The 18,796-nt window shown below is 44.6% G+C and overlaps 1 protein-coding gene across 1 annotated transcript in view; it reads left to right on the top strand.

The window, feature by feature from the left end:
- Positions 1-18,796, top strand: part of jmjd1cb (jumonji domain containing 1Cb) — a 118,961-nt gene that overhangs the window by 61,978 nt on the left and 38,187 nt on the right. Inside the window, exon 3 of the mRNA XM_068305749.1 lies at positions 9,526-9,639. Within this exon, the coding sequence (XP_068161850.1) occupies positions 9,526-9,639 (114 nt within the window). The remainder of the gene's footprint in view (positions 1-9,525; positions 9,640-18,796) is intronic.

Genomic DNA, 18,796 nt, shown 5'->3' with positions numbered 1-18,796 from the left:
TGTTCTCTGTAGTGAAAAACAATCAAAAGTAAGTGAAGAAAGACAGATAGTACTACAGGTAGTACTACAGGTAGTACTACAGGTAGTACTACAGGTAGTACTACAGGTAGTACTACAGATAGTACTACAGATAGTACTAGAGGTATTACTACAGATATTACTACAGATAGTACTAGAGGTATTACTACAGATATTACTACAGATAGTACTACAGATATTACTACAGATAGTACTACAGACATTACTACAGATATTACTACAGGTATTACTACAGATATTACTACAGGTATTACTACAGGTATTACTACAGATATTACAACAGATATTACTACAGACATTACTACAGGTATTACTACAGACATTACTACAGGTATTACTACAGGTATTACTACAGACATTACTACAGGTATTACTACAGGTATTACTACAGACATTAAATACAGGTATTACTACAGACATTACTACAGGTATTACTACAGGTATTACTACAGACATTACTACAGGTATTACTACAGATATTACTACAGGTATTACTACAGAGATTACTACAGGTATTACTACAGACATTACTACAGGTATTACTACAGGTATTACTACAGGTATTACTACAGGTATTACTACAGGTATTACTACAGGTATTACAGACATTACTACAGGTATTACTACAGACATTACTACAGGTATTACTACAGACATTACTACAGGTATTACTACAGATATTACTACAGGTATTACTACAGGTATTACAGACATTACTACAGGTATTACTACAGACATTACTACAGGTATTACTACAGATATTACTACAGGTATTACTACAGACATTACTACAGGTATTACTACAGGTATTACTACAGACATTACTACAGGTATTACTACAGATATTACTACAGGTATTACTACAGAGATTACTACAGGTATTACTACAGACATTACTACAGGTATTACTACAGGTATTACTACAGGTATTACTACAGATAGTACTAGAGGTATTACTACAGGTATTACTACAGATATTACTACAGATAGTACTAGAGGTATTACTAGAGGTATTACTACAGATATTACTACAGATAGTACTAGAGGTATTACTACAGATATTACTACAGATAGTACTACAGATATTACTACAGATAGTACTAGAGGTATTACTACAGGTATTACTACAGATATTACTACAGATAGTACTACAGATAGTACTAGAGGTATTACTACAGATATTACTACAGGTATTACTACAGATATTACTACAGGTATTACTACAGGTATTACTACAGATATTACAACAGATATTACTACAGACATTACTACAGGTATTACTACAGACATTACTACAGGTATTACTACAGGTATTACTACAGACATTACTACAGGTATTACTACAGGTATTACTACAGACATTACTACAGGTATTACTACAGACATTACTACAGGTATTACTACAGGTATTACTACAGACATTACTACAGGTATTACTACAGGTATTACTACAGACATTAAATACAGGTATTACTACAGACATTACTACAGGTATTACTACAGACATTACTACAGGTATTACTACAGGTATTACTACAGAGATTACTACAGGTATTACTACAGACATTACTACAGGTATTACTACAGGTATTACTACAGGTATTACTACAGGTATTACTACAGGTATTACTACAGGTATTACTACAGACATTACTACAGGTATTACTACAGGTATTACAGACATTACTACAGGTATTACTACAGACATTACTACAGGTATTACTACAGATATTACTACAGGTATTACTACAGGTATTACAGACATTACTACAGGTATTACTACAGACATTACTACAGGTATTACTACAGGTATTACTACAGGTATTACTACAGACATTACTACAGGTATTACTACAGACATTACTACAGGTATTACTACAGGTATTACAGACATTACTACAGGTATTACTACAGACATTACTACAGGTATTACTACAGGTATTACAGACATTACTACAGACATTAAATACAGGTATTACTACAGGTATTACTACAGGTATTACTACAGGTATTACTACAGACATTACTACAGGTATTACTACAGATATTACTACAGGTATTACTACAGAGATTACTACAGGTATTACTACAGACATTACTACAGGTATTACTACAGGTATTACTACAGGTATTACTACAGGTATTACTACAGGTATTACTACAGACATTACTACAGGTATTACTACAGGTATTACAGACATTACTACAGGTATTACTACAGACATTACTACAGGTATTACTACAGATATTACTACAGGTATTACTACAGGTATTACAGACATTACTACAGGTATTACTACAGACATTACTACAGGTATTACTACAGGTATTACTACAGGTATTACTACAGACATTACTACAGGTATTACTACAGGTATTACAGACATTACTACAGGTATTACTACAGACATTACTACAGGTATTACTACAGGTATTACAGACATTACTACAGACATTAAATACAGGTATTACTACAGGTATTACTACAGGTATTACTACAGGTATTACTACAGACATTACTACAGGTATTACTACAGATATTACTACAGGTATTACTACAGAGATTACTACAGGTATTACTACAGACATTACTACAGGTATTACTACAGGTATTACTACAGGTATTACTACAGGTATTACTACAGACATTACTACAGGTATTACTACAGGTATTACAGACATTACTACAGGTATTACTACAGACATTACTACAGGTATTACTACAGACATTACTACAGGTATTACTACAGGTATTACAGACATTACTACAGGTATTACTACAGACATTACTACAGGTATTACTACAGACATTACTACAGGTATTACTAAATGTGTGTGAAGGTTCTGTCAGCTTGGTTCAGTGTCAACAGGAGAAAATATGATTAAAGGAAAGAAATATTGAGAAAAGTAAAAAAAAACTATTACATCTTTATTTCTAAAACTTCTTTTAATAACAGGCTTCAACATTTTGATAAAACTAGCATATAATTTTATTCTTGTTTTCTTAAACAATTACAACGTTAATAATAAAAACATCAAACTTAATGTTTCTTTAGTTTTTATATTGTACTATTGGTAAAACTCAATCCTTGCTTACGCTTCTACTGTATGTCCTGTTATTACTTTGGATGCATAAATGTCATGTTGGGACGCACACATTGTTCTTCAAGCACATCCCAGGATGTACTGCTTTCTGGAGGTGACATGTTTCTGGCCAGTGGCATCAATTGAACAGTAATGCATGTGACTCATGTGGACCGTTCTGCTGATCTCCTCACCCTTCCCTCATCTGGAACGCCTCCCTTGTCTTTCTGATATGTCAGCGTTCATTAACAGTGTGTATGAGATCAAACACAGCTCTATTTCATGTTTGAGTTGACATTTAGACTTGTCTTATAGAAATGTGTCAGTACATCGTTACTTCTTTTCCCCATGCAGCTTGCTGCAGTGTTATTTTAAAATTGTTGGGCCAGAAACTAAACATGAGGTCATTTGACATAGAACATGATGACCACCTACGTGATTCAGTCTGACCCAGGGAGGCACGGACTTAGTATTATTCACCTCACTGACAGGGCTCATCATTTTTTGGCTAATTGGAAGGATTAAAAAGTTCTGACCACCTGTCTAGTTTAGCATTTAAATTATTTTTGCAAATTGTATTTCTTCTCAAATATACAGTTAAAGCAAAATGCAATTTAACAAAACTTGCTTTTTCATCATCAGCGAGCCTCGCCCAACCATCATCTACATGTGTGGCTTTGTGTTGTGTGATCAAACTGTACTCTAGGGCGGAGCAACACAGCACCGCTGTCTCGCTTCCAGGCTTGTGCTTTATAGAAAGAGTGAAGACAGAGTTCATTTTACCTCCAGAGAGCAGTGCATCTCTGGGATGCGCTGCAACAAAAATTTGTGCGTCCCAAAAGTACGGTAACAACAGAATATACAGTCAAAGCCGTATGCAAGGATTGAGTTCAGCCAATAGTACAATATAAAAACTAAAATGAACTTCTAATTCTAATGATATTATTAATAATGTCATAACTGCCTAGTAGTTATTCTTTGAAAAAAGTTTTAGAAACATTGTATCAGAGTCAGTTATTTGAGCATAGAGAACTAACCTCTTTACTTTTGTCATGTCTGTGGACTCGTCTGCAAGGATGCTAAATACTGGAGATGCCTGATTTTTTTTCCATTAACTCTTTCTCTGCGACTTCGGCCAAACCATCCAAAAGTTGGCTTTCTGTGACGTACGAGTCATAATGCACGTTTTGTTGTTTCAGGAGATCCACATCAGGTACACTAATGTCATGGAGTTCAATGATAGTTTTAAACTTGTTGAAGGGTATATCTTCAGCAGCCATCCATTTCACAACCTTTAAAATGTTATGTGCATAACTTTGACTGAATTGTGTTGTGTGCATACCATGCAATACATATAGCTTTTTCCACAGCTATCAACGTGCCTCACCCATGGAAACAATTGCGTCCATTGGTGTATAAATGCTCGGATTTTACTGGTTTTTGCTTGTCTTTTCTTCCTCTTCATTCTTACTGTCCACAGAAATATCTGTCTCTTTGTCTTCATGAATTTATGATTGATATTTGTCCAGAAAAGCACTGATTGTCTTTTTTTTTGGAGGCATGGTGATAATATAAGACTAACTTGTCGCTCTCTCACTGCTGCGTGTAAAATGAGCAGACGTCGTGTTGCCGTTACTCTCAATGCAAGTCAGTTTTAACAGGTCTGAATCACACAGGTGAGTCTCGTGTGAGACATAACGGCGATTTAAGTGGTGAAATGGATAAATTGTGAATATTTTTTGTTGAATGGAAGTGCATGTTTTCACAATATTATATTGTGGAAAAAGGTAGCATCGATTTTTTTATTGTAAGCATTTAAAGCTTGCGTCCCTGGGACGCACGCTGTCCGACAATCATGCGCCCTCGTCAAAAGTTGTGCGTCTAAGACGAAAGGATGCACGCAAACGAGAACACTGTGAAGATGTTAAACAGTCAATGTTGAAGTGAGGAAGATTCTCCCAGACTGCATCAGATGGCAATGATTGGGGATTCCTTTGTCTATGTCTGTGCCCCCCCACACACAACCAGACTGCTCTACATAATCATATGGAGTAGTGCAAACATTCAGTCAGCTTTTATTTACAGAAAGAGTGTGAAAGTTAGAGCAGTAACGAAGATTTGTGGTGAGAATAGAATTTGATGATTGACCTGAGAGACGTCTGCTTCAGATGGGGTAGAAGTCAACAAGCAGTGTCCACATGATCCTGCAGGGGGCAGATTAGAGGGGAAGTGAACCCCTGATGTTAAGCAGACGTTTGTTCATCATCCTGATGGGCTGTGAGACGAACGTTACCGAACGCACATTTAAATACATGTGGGAGCAACAGTTGATTTTATTGAGTTAATTTACCTCAAATTATTAGAGATGGAGTCACAAACAAGGTGTTGGGTTTATACAGCAGTCCCTCGGTACTCAGGGTTAATGCGTTCCAGGACCAACTGCAAAAAACAAAATTCTGCGATACAGCGACTAGCTATTTAATTAGGGTAATTTAAACGTTTATGAACCCCCCCCATACTGATATTAAACCACCTTCTATCTGTGTTGTGGATATACAGTATGTATTATATCTGTATTTTGGGGTGGCAGTGTCTCAGTGGTAGAGCGGGCGTCCTGTGTTCAGAGGTCGGCGGTTCGATTCCCGCTCCCAACCAGCCCCCTGGAGTGTGAGCTGACAGTGGGGGGTGTCAGCTCACCTCAGGAGCACTCCTGAGGCGCCCTTGAGCAAGGCGCCATCCCCTTTAAACGTTGCTCATTTGGGGGCGCACCCAGAAGTCGCGGCCCATCACTCTGCCTCCCCGTGTGTATTAACTGCTTACAGGCCCCTGGTGTGTGTTTTTTTCAGGGGCCGGGACTAACCTATACTGTAAAAATGTATGTTCATTAGTAAAGAGTGAAAAGATAATTTCCCCAAAGAGGGACAGCAAAGGTGTGTTTCTTTCTTCTTTATTATTTTGTCCTATAAGAGTCCATAGACTCTTATAGGACAAAGAGTCCATGGACTCTTATAGGACAAAGAGTCTATCTCTCTTATAGGACAAAGAGTCTGTCTGTCTGTCTGTCTGTCTGTCTGTCTGTCTATAAGAGTCTATGGACTCTTATAGGACAAAGAGTCTATAGACTCTTATAGGACAAAGAGTCTATGGACTCTTATAGGACAAAGAGTCCATGGACTCTTATAGGACAAAGAGTCTATGGACTCTTATAGGACAAAGAGTCTATAGACTCTTATAGGACAAAGAGTCTATAGACTCTTATAGGACAAAGAGTCTATAGACTCTTATAGGACAAAGAGTCCATGGACTCTTATAGGACAAAGAGTCTATGGACTCTTATAGGAACTAAGAGCTGATGGCACCCATGCTGTTTTTCCCTCAAATGTGATTTTAATGTTGGTGCCAATCAATCAGTCAGATTTTATTTGATTGATTGATATCTTAATCACATCAGAGACATTTGGAAGAGATTTTACAGACAGAAAAACCCAACAGAACCTCCAGAGCATACGAGACAGCAGCGGGGAAAAAAACCCTCATTGAGGAAGAAACTCTGGGCAGGACCCAGACTCTGGAGGGCGGAGCAAGACTCTGGTGGGTGGAGTCAGACTCTGGAGGGCGGAGTCAGACTCTGGAGGGCACCCATGTGCCTTGGCCGGTTTGGTGTAAAAGAAATACAGTGTAGATAGGGACAGGGCAAGAGAAAGAGATTGGGGCAGATGGGGCAGAGTCGCTGTCTGGAGTTTAGACCCAGCCACTGAAGTAGGACCGTGAATCTCAGGCTGCGTTCACGGACTCCTGGGTTGTTTCTCCATCCCCACAGCGTTCAGTGATCATCTGCGTGTCTTCATCATTCTGTGTGACATCAGCCTGAAGGAGACGTGTTCAAACCGACTGCTGTGTGAAACAAACGTGTCTACATGTTGGGACTGGAACCCTACATGGATAGTCCAGCCGTTCTCCTTTCCTATGGTCTGTTATAGACATGTTCTGCAGAGCTTTGCCAGCCTACTGTGACCTTGGTGGTTGTCATGGTAACGTAGTACTTAATGTGTTCTGTGTTGCCAGTGTCTCATCATGTATCTAACTCTACTGTACAGTTACAGCGGACAGTCTCTGTTCCCTGTTGTCTTATCAGACACATGATGTAACTGATTACATCCCATAAGGCCCAGAACAAAGGGGCAAGTCATCAACTACAATTTTATCATTTTATTGCAGAACATACTTTATTGAAGTCTAATTTGTGAAGAAGAGAATTATGATATGGCCTGTTCTAAAGATTTATTAACGTTAAATAATACCGTATTTTTCGGATTATAAATCGCAGTTTTTTTCATAGTTTGGCCAGGGGTGCGACTTATACTCTGGTGCGAGTTATGTGTGAAATTATTAACACATTATTATATCATTTCACATGTTATTTTCACACTAAACCGCAAGAGGGCGCTCTAGGCCTGTGTTGATAATTTCAACATTGCTGTTAATTTATAAAAACAACTGAGAAGGGCCGAACAAAAATGGCACCGAAAAGAAAATCATATTCTGCAGATTACGAGCTGTAAATAGTGAAATATGCAGCTGAAAACGGTAATCGAGCAGCAGAAAGAAAGTTTGGAGTTAGCGAGAAACTTGTAAGGGACTGGCAAAAAGCGGAGGTTATTCTTACTGAAATGAAGAAAACAAAAAAAGCTAATCGCGGGCTAAAAGCTAGGTGGCCGCGGTTAGAGGAATGAGTTTGTGCATGGGGGCTTGAACCACGTGCTGCTGGGAGAGGTTTGTCAGCAGTGCAGTTGCGTCTCCACGCCCAGGTAGTTGCCAAGGAGATGAATATAAATGACTTTGTGGGAGGACCTTCTTGGTGTTACCGCTTCATGCAACGCAATCGCCTCTCTATCAGAGCAAGGACAACAATGTCCCAAAAACTGCCAGCAGACTTCCAAGCCAAGGTCGACAGTTTCCGTGACTTCATTGAAAAGCATGTAAGTGAGCACAACGTGACACCAGATCGTATTATTAACATGGACGAGGTCCCCTCACCTTTGACATCCCCATGGGGAAGCAGTGGATGATGGATGGACAGCTTCACGGCAACCAGGAGAATGCGCCATGCAACTTTCCTGGAAGTCATTGAATGGATCGACAGAGCATGGGCTTCAGTGACAACCGAAACCATCCTGTCGGGATTCAGAAAGGCTGGAATAATTGGAACTGCAACTGACGATGAGTCTGACGTGAGTGACGTAGAAGAGGAAGCGGCGCACCGTCTTCCTCCCGAGTTGGGGGAGTTGTTTAAAAGTGACACCGAGGATGAAGATTTCATTGGATTTAGTGATTTGGAGTGAAACTGATAGTTTGGTAAACTTGTTAGCATGTTCTTTATGCTAGAGTTATCTGAATAACTCTTAAGATGTTACGTCGTTCCTGACATTACCAGGCGTGTCAGTCATGTAACGTTAGTATACCGTACACTCATTCAGCCTGTTGTTCTCTATTTTCTTTTAAATTGCCTTTCAAGATGACACGTATGTTTTTGGTGTTGGATTCTATCAAATACATTTCCCCCAAAAATGTGACTTATACTCCAGTGCGACATATATGTGTTTTTTCCTCCTTAAGTATGCATTTTTTGGCTGGTGCGATTTATAATCCGAAAAATACGGTATATAAAAAAGGCTCCTGGCTGTGAGATTGATCAGACGTTCTTTAATGACAGGAGTTGGCTGTAGAAAAGGCCCAAATGGAAGGACTGAAAAACCTGTTTGGGGTTTTGTACCCAGAACCCCGAAGGCGGCGGCTCAGCGACAGACTGAGAACAGAGGAGACGTGATGTCATAACGTACATTTACTGTCCACAAGTACCAGATGAGACACCAGCTAACATAAAGCAGACCGTTTGTAGATTAAGACATGACATCACAGATTATTAGTCTGAATGTTGGGTTAGGGACATCAGACTGATGACTATTAACACGTTATTACCGTTGACATTAGATGAGAACATGTTGGTATGAAGAAACCATAGATTGGGACTAGAAAATACATGAGGTGTGTGTGTGTGTGTGTGTGTGTGTGCGTGCGCTCTGCCTTTGATGCCTCAGAGTTCCTGTCCTGGTTCTTCATCCCTCTGGACTCTCTTCTTCCTCTATCTCCATGGTGTCTGTTGAAGCGGTTCCTTCTGCGTCCTGGTTTCCCTGACACTGTAATCCATTACTTCTGTCAGTACTCTGTTAAGCCTGTAATGAAGGTTGGGTTTGGATTCCTAGTCTTTCGTCATGGCACCAAACACACGCGTGTCATCCGTGCTGTGGAGGGGGAGTCGATCTGGTTTGAAGGTGGGCTGCCTGATGTTCTTGCGTGACGATGATGTGTTTTAAAGCGTGTGTGTGTGTTCTGTGTGTGCAGGCGTTTAAACCGGTGGTGGGGAAGAGCCTCCTGTCTCCAGTCACAGCGGTGGAGTTCCTGTTGGACCGACAGCTGGACTTCCTGTCTGACCACTCAGCCTACCAGCCCTACCAGGTACTGTGGCCTCTATCAGTTCATCTCAGATTAAAGTCCGTGGGAATAAAGGTGTGTTTGTAGGAGCGTGTTGAACAGCCTTTGCTGAGGTCATGACCTCTAGGACGTCAGCAGTTGTTAACGCTCTGCCAGGCCTTACCTGGGGGGCTGTAGTTCAGCCTGTTGGTGGCTCTTCTGTCTGAAGTAGAACCCACATGTATGACTCTGTGCCCACACACACTTCCTGTGTACGACCCAATTGACGTGGAATTGAGCGCACATGTTGGAGTACCCGACCTCTCCCTGTCAGCACCCCCACTTACTGGTTAGACTGGTCATGTGACTGGTATTGCATGAGGACAGCTGGGGTTCCAGAGGGAACACACAGGAACACACACACAGAACACACTCAGGTGTGTTTGGAGCCTCTCAGCAGCTGATCACACCTGTACTGTGTTGTGTCCAGCTGACGGTCAGCGTGTGCTCCCCCCATAGCAAAACTGACCACATGTTCGACTTTAGGAGGTTCAGTTTAGCGGTGATGTATTCTGTGTTGGAGGCCAGAGCGGCTCCTTTGAGGAGCATCTCCACCAGCATCAGGAGACAGACGTGGAGGAGAGAATCCCTCATCTAAAACTAAACACCGTTCACAACCAGATCAGAAAATACCATGGAAACAATAGAAAAATAATGGAAACAATGGAAAAATAATGGAAACAATAGAAAAATAATGGAAACAATAGAAAAATAATGGAAACAATAGAAAAATAATGGAAACAATGGAAAAATAATGGAAACAATGGAAAAATAATGGAAACAATAGAAAAATAATGGAAACAATGGAAAAATAATGGAAACAATGGAAAATAATGGAAACAATAGAAAAATAATGGAAACAATAGAAAAATAATGGAAACAATGGAAACATAATGGAAACAATAGAAAAATAATGGAAACAATGGAAAAATAATGGAAACAATAGAAAAATAATGGAAACAATAGAAAAATAATGGAAAATATGGAAAATAATGGAAACAATAGAAAAATAATGGAAACAATGGAAAATAATGGAAACAATGGAAAAATAATGGAAACCATGGAAAATAATGGAAACAATGGAAAAATAATGAAAACAATGGAAAAATAATGGAAACAATGGGAAAAAAGGCGGTCAGAGACGACACCCCTGAGTTCAACATTCTACCCTGACCTACACCTTTGTGCCTCTCGCTTTTTTTGTGATTATTTCTCACCGGCTCTACACTCTCCATCCAGTGCTGGGGGGTTCAGGGGAGTTTGCCCAACCAGTCCACATGTGTTTTGTGGATCTAGAGAAGGCATCGATGGTGTGGGGAGTGCTTTGGGAGTATGGGGTCCGGGGCCCTTTGCTGAGGGCTGTCCGGTCCCTGTTTGACTGAAGCCAGAACTTGGTTCGCATTGCTGGCAGTAAGTCAGACCTGTTCCAGGTGCACGTTGGACTCTGGCAGGACTGCCCTATCACCGGTTCTGTTCATGATCTTTATGGACTGGATTTCTAGGTGTAAGCAAGGGCCGGGGGTGGGGGGGTCCGGTTTGGGGACCAAAGGACTTCATCTCTGCTTTTTGCAGACGATGTTGTCCTGTTGGCCTCATCCAACCTGGACCTTCAGCTGCACTGGGACGCGAGTGGGATGAGGATCAGCACCTCTAAATCCGAGGCCATGGTTCTCGACCAGAAAAGGGTGGTGTGCCCCCTTCAGGTCGGTGGAGTCTTTACCCCAAGCGGAGGAGTTTAAGCATCTTGGGGTCTTGTTGACGAGTGAGGGAAGGATGGAACGTGAGACTGACAGACGGATCGGTGCAGCTTCTGCAGTGATGCAGTCGCTGTAGGTCTGTGGTGGTGAAGAAGGAGCTGAGTCGTAGGACGAAGCTCTGGATTTACCGGTCAATCTACGTTCCTACTCTCACCTATGGTCAGGAGCTTTGGGTCATGACCCAAAGGACAAGATCCTGAATACAAGTGGCAGAAATGAGTTTCCTCCGTAGAGTGGGGGGGGTGTACCCTTAGAGACAGGGTGAGGAGCTCAGTCACCAGGGAGGAGCTCGGAGTAGAGCTGCTGCTCCTCCACCTCCAGCGGAGCCAGCTGAGGTGGCTCGGGCATCTGTTCAGGATGCCTCCTGGACGCCTCCCTGGGGAGGTGTTCCGGGCACGTCGTACTGGGAGGAGACCTGGAGGAAGACCTAGGACACGCCTGAGGGACTATGTCTCTGGGCCGGCCTGGGAACGCCTCGGGCTCCCCCTGGAGGAGCTGGAGAGGGAAGTATGGGCATCCCTGCTGAGACCGTTTCCCCTGCGACCCGGCCCGGAGAAGCGGTTGATGATGGATGGATGGATTATATCTCATCAGGATTCAGAGATGTGTACCTAAAAAAGTATAAAAGAGAAACTTTGACCTTGATTCAAGGTCAAGGCTGTGATCTAATTTTCATCCTCTTGCCTCTCTGAATGTAAAACCTTTTGTTTCGTCTTTCTATCCGATCCAGAGATTCCAGAGATATGTGCAAAAAAATGTACAGAAGTTGAAATTTGACCTTGACCTAGGTCTCAAGGTCAAGGTCATCATCTCATCTTCCTCCCCTCTCCTGCCTGAGTCATGTGCTTTAGTTTCATCTTTCTGTCTGAACGGTTGTGGAGACATTTGGTGGACTAACGGACGAACACACCGCTGTGAATCGGAACGTAAAAACAGAAATAACAGAAGTTCTGGGTTCTTTCTGTGAGGCCCAGTCCCAGCTGACCCACGGACCGATACCGGTCCATGACCCAGTGGTTGGAGACCACTGGTTGAAAGCTGAGACACGTTGTGAGGTGTCTGCAGTGTTCCAGAATCGTTCTAAATAAAGGTTTTACAATTACGTTTGTTTAGTGGAGCCCCATTCAGAATAAACACGTTAACAGCTGTGGCCCCCCCCAAGTCAGCAGTGACTGCATTTGTAGGAGAGAACACACACACACACACACACACAGACACACACACACACACACACACACACACACACACACACACCCACACCCACACACACAGAAAAAGAGGGAGGGAGCTCTAAACAGTGACTTCATTGTAGATTTTATGCCAAACAGATTGCAGCCCTCCTCCTCCTCTCCCTCCTCCTCCTCCTTCTCTTCCTCCTCCTCCTCTCCCTCCTCCTCCTCCTTCTCTTCCTCCTCCTCCTCTTCCTCCTCTTCCTCCTCCTCCTCTTCCTCCTCTTCCTCTTCCTCCTCTTCCTCCTCCTCTTCCTCTCCCTCTTCCTCCTCTTCCTCCTCCTCCTCTTCCTCCTCTTCCTCTTCCTCCTCTTCCTCCTCCTCTTCCTCTCCCTCTTCCTCCTCTTCCTCCTCCTCCTCTTCCTCCTCTTCCTCCTCTTCCTCCTCCTCCTCCTCCTATTCCTCCTCCTCTTCCTCCTCTTCCTCTTCCTCCTCCTTCCTGTCCAACTGGAAAAACAGAGGGGCGTGGCCTCATTGCTCTGAGTGTGAGAGTGAAAGTTGTGTGTTTTTACCCTCAGTGGGATTCAGAGGTTCACAAACAATAAGCTCCTGTGTGTGTGTGTGTGTGTGTGTGTGTGTGTGTGTGTGTGTGTGTGTGTGTGTGTGTGTGTGTGTGTGTGTGACACAGACACTGTTTTGTTGGTTAATAGTGGTGCAGCTGGCGCAGTGGCAAGGGTGCCCCCCACGTCACTCCTGATTCACGTTGCTGGTTTTAGTTCATGTTGGTTCAGACACAAACTCATCCAGTCCTCCATGTTCACCCAGTGTGTGTGTGTGTGTGTGTGAACTTTAAATAAAGTTGGGTTGTTTACTATAATAATTGCTTTAAATATTGCCTTAAACCTTAAAAAGCCTTTTATCATTTTTTCTGTGCTATATTATTAAATTAATTGTAAGCTTATAATACAATTCTGTTAAATTTTGTTCAAAATAAAGTTAAACAGAAACAGGAATGTTTCTCCAGGCTGGAGACGGGTTAACTAATGTCTCCTGGAACCAGTAATGATGGAGGTGTGTTTACCTGGATGTGTAAAGGCGGTGGTGTATGTATGTGTCTGGTCCTGCTCTAGCCATTCGCCACGTCGCCATGGGCGAAGTCAATTCCAGATTGGCTACAAGGTTTCTAGCCTGTGTAGCCACAGTGGCGTTCTTATTTTTAGGAAAAAAGGCTACAACTTAAAACTTTGTCGCTCGCCATTTCCGCTCGCTAGTGGCGCTCGCCATTTCCGCTCACTAGCGGCGCTCACCATTTCCGCTAGCGAGCGACGCTAGCCCCTCTATTTCCGCATGCCGACGGAAATAGCCGAAGTGACCCGAACGCTCCCGATCATTAAATATGCACTCGGGTCATGACCTCCTCTTGTTCAATGAAAAACAAAAATATTGGTTTTTACAAGCTGAACCCGTGAATTGGTGTAAGACAAGGAGAGGACCATCGATCAAAAGAATCCAGTGTTTCTAGTAGAGTTTGTGTTAAAGTCCTCATTAATAAACAAATGGTTTATTAATGAGGGGGGGGAGTGGAGACAGACCGATCAGAAGGTCAATGAAAGATATTATCAATACTTGTTTGTAGTCTCAGACTTTTGTTCCCTCTGACCAGCAGGAATAACCAGCGATGATGTAAATGTGTTTTCACCTCGCTTGATGTTTTATATGTCTTTTTAAACTGAGATGAAAAATCATGTTATTAAATTAAAAAAACTCAACTAAACTAAACTAGGGACCAGACAAAGTACTGCTCAAAGACCCCATATGATGATGAAAAACATTGACACACGTTTTCCCTTGCCCGGATGCGGGTCACCGGGGCCCCCCTCTGGAGCCAGGCCTGGAGGTGGGGCTCGAAGGCGAGCGCCTGGTGGCCGGGCCTGCACCCATGGGGCCCGGTCGGGCGCAGCCCGAAAGGACAACGTGGGTCCCTCTTCCCATGGGCTCACCACCTGTGGGAGGGGCCATAGGGGTCGGGTGCATTGTGAGCTGGGCGGTGGCCGAAGGCAGGGACCTTGGCGATCCGATCCCCGGCTACAGAAGCTAGCTCTTGGGACGTGGAATGTCACCTCTCTGGAGGGAAGGAGCCTGAGCTGGTGTGTGAGGTGGAGAAGGTCCGACTAGATATAGTCGGGCTCACCTCCACACACAGCTTGGGCTCTGGTACCAGTCCTCTCCAGAGGGGTTGGACTCTCTTCCACTCTGGAGTTGCCCATGGTGAGAGACGCCGAGCAGGTGTGGGTATACTTATAGCCCCCCGGCTTGGGGGGCTACCACTCGAGGTAGTTAAAAAGCTCCTCGGTGGCAGGGCCCCGGGGGTGGATGAGATCCGGAGTTCCTAAAGGCTCTGGATGTTGTGGGGCTGTCCTGGTTGACACGCCTCTGTAACATCGCATGGACTTCGGGGACAGTGCCTCTGGATTGGCAGACTGGGGTGGTGGTCCCCCTTTTTAAGAAGGGGACAGGAGGGTGTGCTCCAACTACAGGGGGATCACACTCCTCAGCCTCCCTGGTAAGGTCTATTCAGGGGTTCTGGAGAGGAGGGTCCGTCGGGAAGTCGAATCTCGGATTCAGGAGGAGCAGTGTGGTTTTCGTCCTGGCCGTGGAACAGTGGACCAGCTCCACACCCTCCGCAGGGTCCTTGAGGGGGCATGGGAGTTCGCCCAACCAGTCTACATGTGTTTTGTGGACTTGGAGAAGGCGTTCGACCGTGTTCCTCGGGGGGTTCTGTGGGGGGTGCTTCGGGAGTATGGGGTACCGAACCCCTTGATAAGGGCTGTTCGGTCCCTGTACGACCAATGTCAGAGTTTGGTCCGCGTTGCCGGCAGTAAGTCGGATTTGTTTCCAGTGAGGGTTGGACTCCGCCAAGGCTGCCCTTTGTCACCGATTCTGTTCATAACTTTTATGGACAGAATTTCTAGGCGCAGCCAAGGCGTTGAGGGTGTCCGGTTTGGTGGCCTCAGTGTTGCGTCTCTGCTTTTAGCAGATGACGTGGTGCTGTTGGCTTCATCAAGCCGTGATCTCCAACTCTCACTGGAGCGGTTCGCAGCCGAGTGTGAAGCGGTTGGGATGAGAATCAGCACCTCCAAATCTGAGACCATGGTCCTCAGTCGGAAAAGGGTGGAGTGCCCTCTCCAGGTTGGGGATGAGATCCTGCCTCAAGTGGAGGAGTTCAAGTATCTCGGGGTCTCGTTCACGAGTGAGGGTACGATGGAACGGGAGATCGACAGGCGGATCGGTGCAGCGTCTGCAGTGATGCGGACTCTGTATCGGTCCGTCGTGGTGAAGAAGGAGCTGAGCTGAAAGGCAAAGCTCTCGATTTACCGGTCGATCTACGTTCCTGCCCTCACCTATGGTCACGAGCTGTGGGTCGTGACCCAAAGAACGAGATCCGGGATACAAGCGGCCGAAATGAGTTTCCTCCGTAGGGTGTCCGGGCTCTCCTTTAGAGATAGGGTGAGGAGTTCGGTCATCCAGGAGGGAGTCAGAGTCGAGCCGCTGCTCCTCCGCATCGAGAGGAGCCAGATGAGGTGGCTCGGGCATCTGGTCAGGATGCCTCCTGGACGCCTCCCTGGTGAGGTGTTCCGGGCACGTCCTACCGGGAGGAGGCCCCGGGGACGACCCAGGACACGCTGGAGAGACTCTGTCTCCCGGCTGGCCTGGGAACGCCTTGGGATTCTCCCGGAGGAGCTGGACGAAGTGGCTAGGGGGAGGGAAGTCTGGGCTTCCCTGCTTAAGCTGCTGCCCCCACGACCCGACCCCGGATAAGAGGAGGAAGATGGATGGATGGATGGATGGATGGATGGATGGATGGATAAACTAAACTAAACTATGACATACCAATGGTGTTGGTGGTGGTCAGAGTTCAAATGTCTTCTAGTCTCAGTAAACTACCAGTAAACACTGAGTAATATTTAGTCTGACTGTATCTTCAGAGTGAATGAAGTTTTCAATGGTTGAATCTCACATTCATTCCTGCATCAAGTAGGACAGAAATAAAGAGAGTTCAGCTCCAGCTGCTGGCTTTAGTGGGTTTTTGGAGGTAAACTGAACACAAGATTCTGTCCTCAGAATGCAGGAAAACAACCCCATTTTCTAAAACATTTCCTGGGGGAGGCCCCCCGGACCCCTCCGTGGGGGGCATGATGAGCGTCGGTCGTCCACCTGTACACCGCTGTCTTGGACACAGAATGTGTCTTTTTGTGTCTCACTCAATTCTTTTACACTGAGCCACAGTGGTTAGTCACACTAGCTCCTGGTGCAAGACCAGTGTGTGTTTGTATGCACCACACACGCACGCACACACACACACACACACACACACACACACACACACACACACACACTCTTTTGCTCTCAGACCTGCTGTTTGTGGCGTAGGTTCATCAGGGTGCTGGAAACCCTCCCCTGAGATTGTGCTCCATATCGTCATGACGACGTCACACAGGTGCTGCAGGGTGGGCGGCTGTCCGTCCATGATGGTCTGGTGGATCCAGGTCTGGTGTTCCCTACAGTCAGCTCAGGGTCACGGTCAAGAAACCAGTCCCACAGTCCAGTGATGAGTAACTGCCTGTAGGTAATAGATTACTTCTGGTGTCTCCAGCCTCAGCACCGACACCTCCAGGGATCAGCTGATCACCACTGCCTTGTTGTGATGAACTCTTTCAGAAGATGCTCTCTGCTGCCCCCTGGTGGTGTTCGGTTGGTTTGGCTGCATCGTACCCCAGAGGGAAGCCCTGAAGGCAGTCACTAAAGCTGATCCCCATCCTGTATTCTAGACAGGACACAGTGTTTTATTATCTCTGTAAAGTACACAATAAGTATTATTTACTACTTCAATAAATTTACTACCTTTGTGCTCCGCTTTAGAAAAGAAATAACCAAGAACACAAATCATGTGTTGCTGTCCTAGATGATGTTCACACACACACACACACACACACACACACACACACACACACACACACACACACACACACACACACACACACACACACACACACACACACACACACACACACACACACACACCTATGAACTCAATGACCAACAGATCAGCATCACAGGAAGGTGTCATCACAGGAGAATAATGTGGTCAACAGAATAAGGTTTACTCATCAGTGGTTGGTGATAGTAACACAGTTACCATGACCACCGTGTTGCCTTGGTAACAGTCTGTGTGTGTTGCGTGTCTGAACAGACCAGCAGTGGTAGGAAACAGCTTGGTGGAAGGAAAAGTCTCCAACACACGAGTATCTACGTGGTCTTCTGTCTCCTGCACAGAGAGACGGAGATAACGACTGATTTGGTTTTAAAATCACGTTTATTCATAAAAGCCAAATTACAAGAGAATTACGTCGACACAAGATTCAAAAGAGATTCACGCAGAAAGGAATTCCCGTCTCAAATACAAAGTGGTAGGATTTAACAGAGGTGTTTGCTGAACACAGCTGACCTCATCGGGGTCTTGACCCACAGCGTTCTGTCTGCCGGTTCGTTTCTGGTTTGACGTTCCACCCGTGAACAAAACGTGCTGATAGGAGTCAGAGCCGACCCTGTGGCCACAGCTGATCATACCTGATCATATGTGTTGGATATGATCGCCTTATGAACCGGGTTATCCATGGGGGGGACGGGGTATTTTAATCACCGCCCCGCTCACAACTACCTGCTGCACCTTTTCAGCTCCATCGAGTGAAATCACCACGGCTTTGTTCACTCAGGAGGCTGCTTTCACGCCGTCGACCTGGATGTCCCACCTCTAGACACACCTCCAGCTGGGGGGGTCAGCCTGATACCCTGCTGGCGACTGAGCCCTTCCAGTGCAGCTTTCTCCTCTGGGGTTGCCCACCTCTGGGCTACCATATTGCCCCCTAGTCTCCACAAAAGCCCCACAAACTACTGAACGTAACACAGAAAAAAGCAAAAAACAGAATGAATAAACACACAACACTCTTCTATTCCTCACACAAAGTCCCAAAACGTAACCGTGATTAAATTATGGTTCACAAGAGAGTGAATATATAAAGAAAAAATAGAGTGAATAGATGAGACGCCACACGGTCCTTCCTCTTCTGACAGAAACTTGTAGAAACATGGTGGAGAGACAGAAACAAGACTAGTCAAGAGTGTGTGTGTGTGTGTGTGTGTGTGTGTGTGTGTGTG

The sequence above is a fragment of the Antennarius striatus genome, chromosome 21 (assembly GCF_040054535.1).
Source record: "Antennarius striatus isolate MH-2024 chromosome 21, ASM4005453v1, whole genome shotgun sequence".
Taxonomy (NCBI): domain Eukaryota; kingdom Metazoa; phylum Chordata; class Actinopteri; order Lophiiformes; family Antennariidae; genus Antennarius; species Antennarius striatus.
This window is presented reverse-complemented; position numbering and strand designations above follow the sequence as displayed.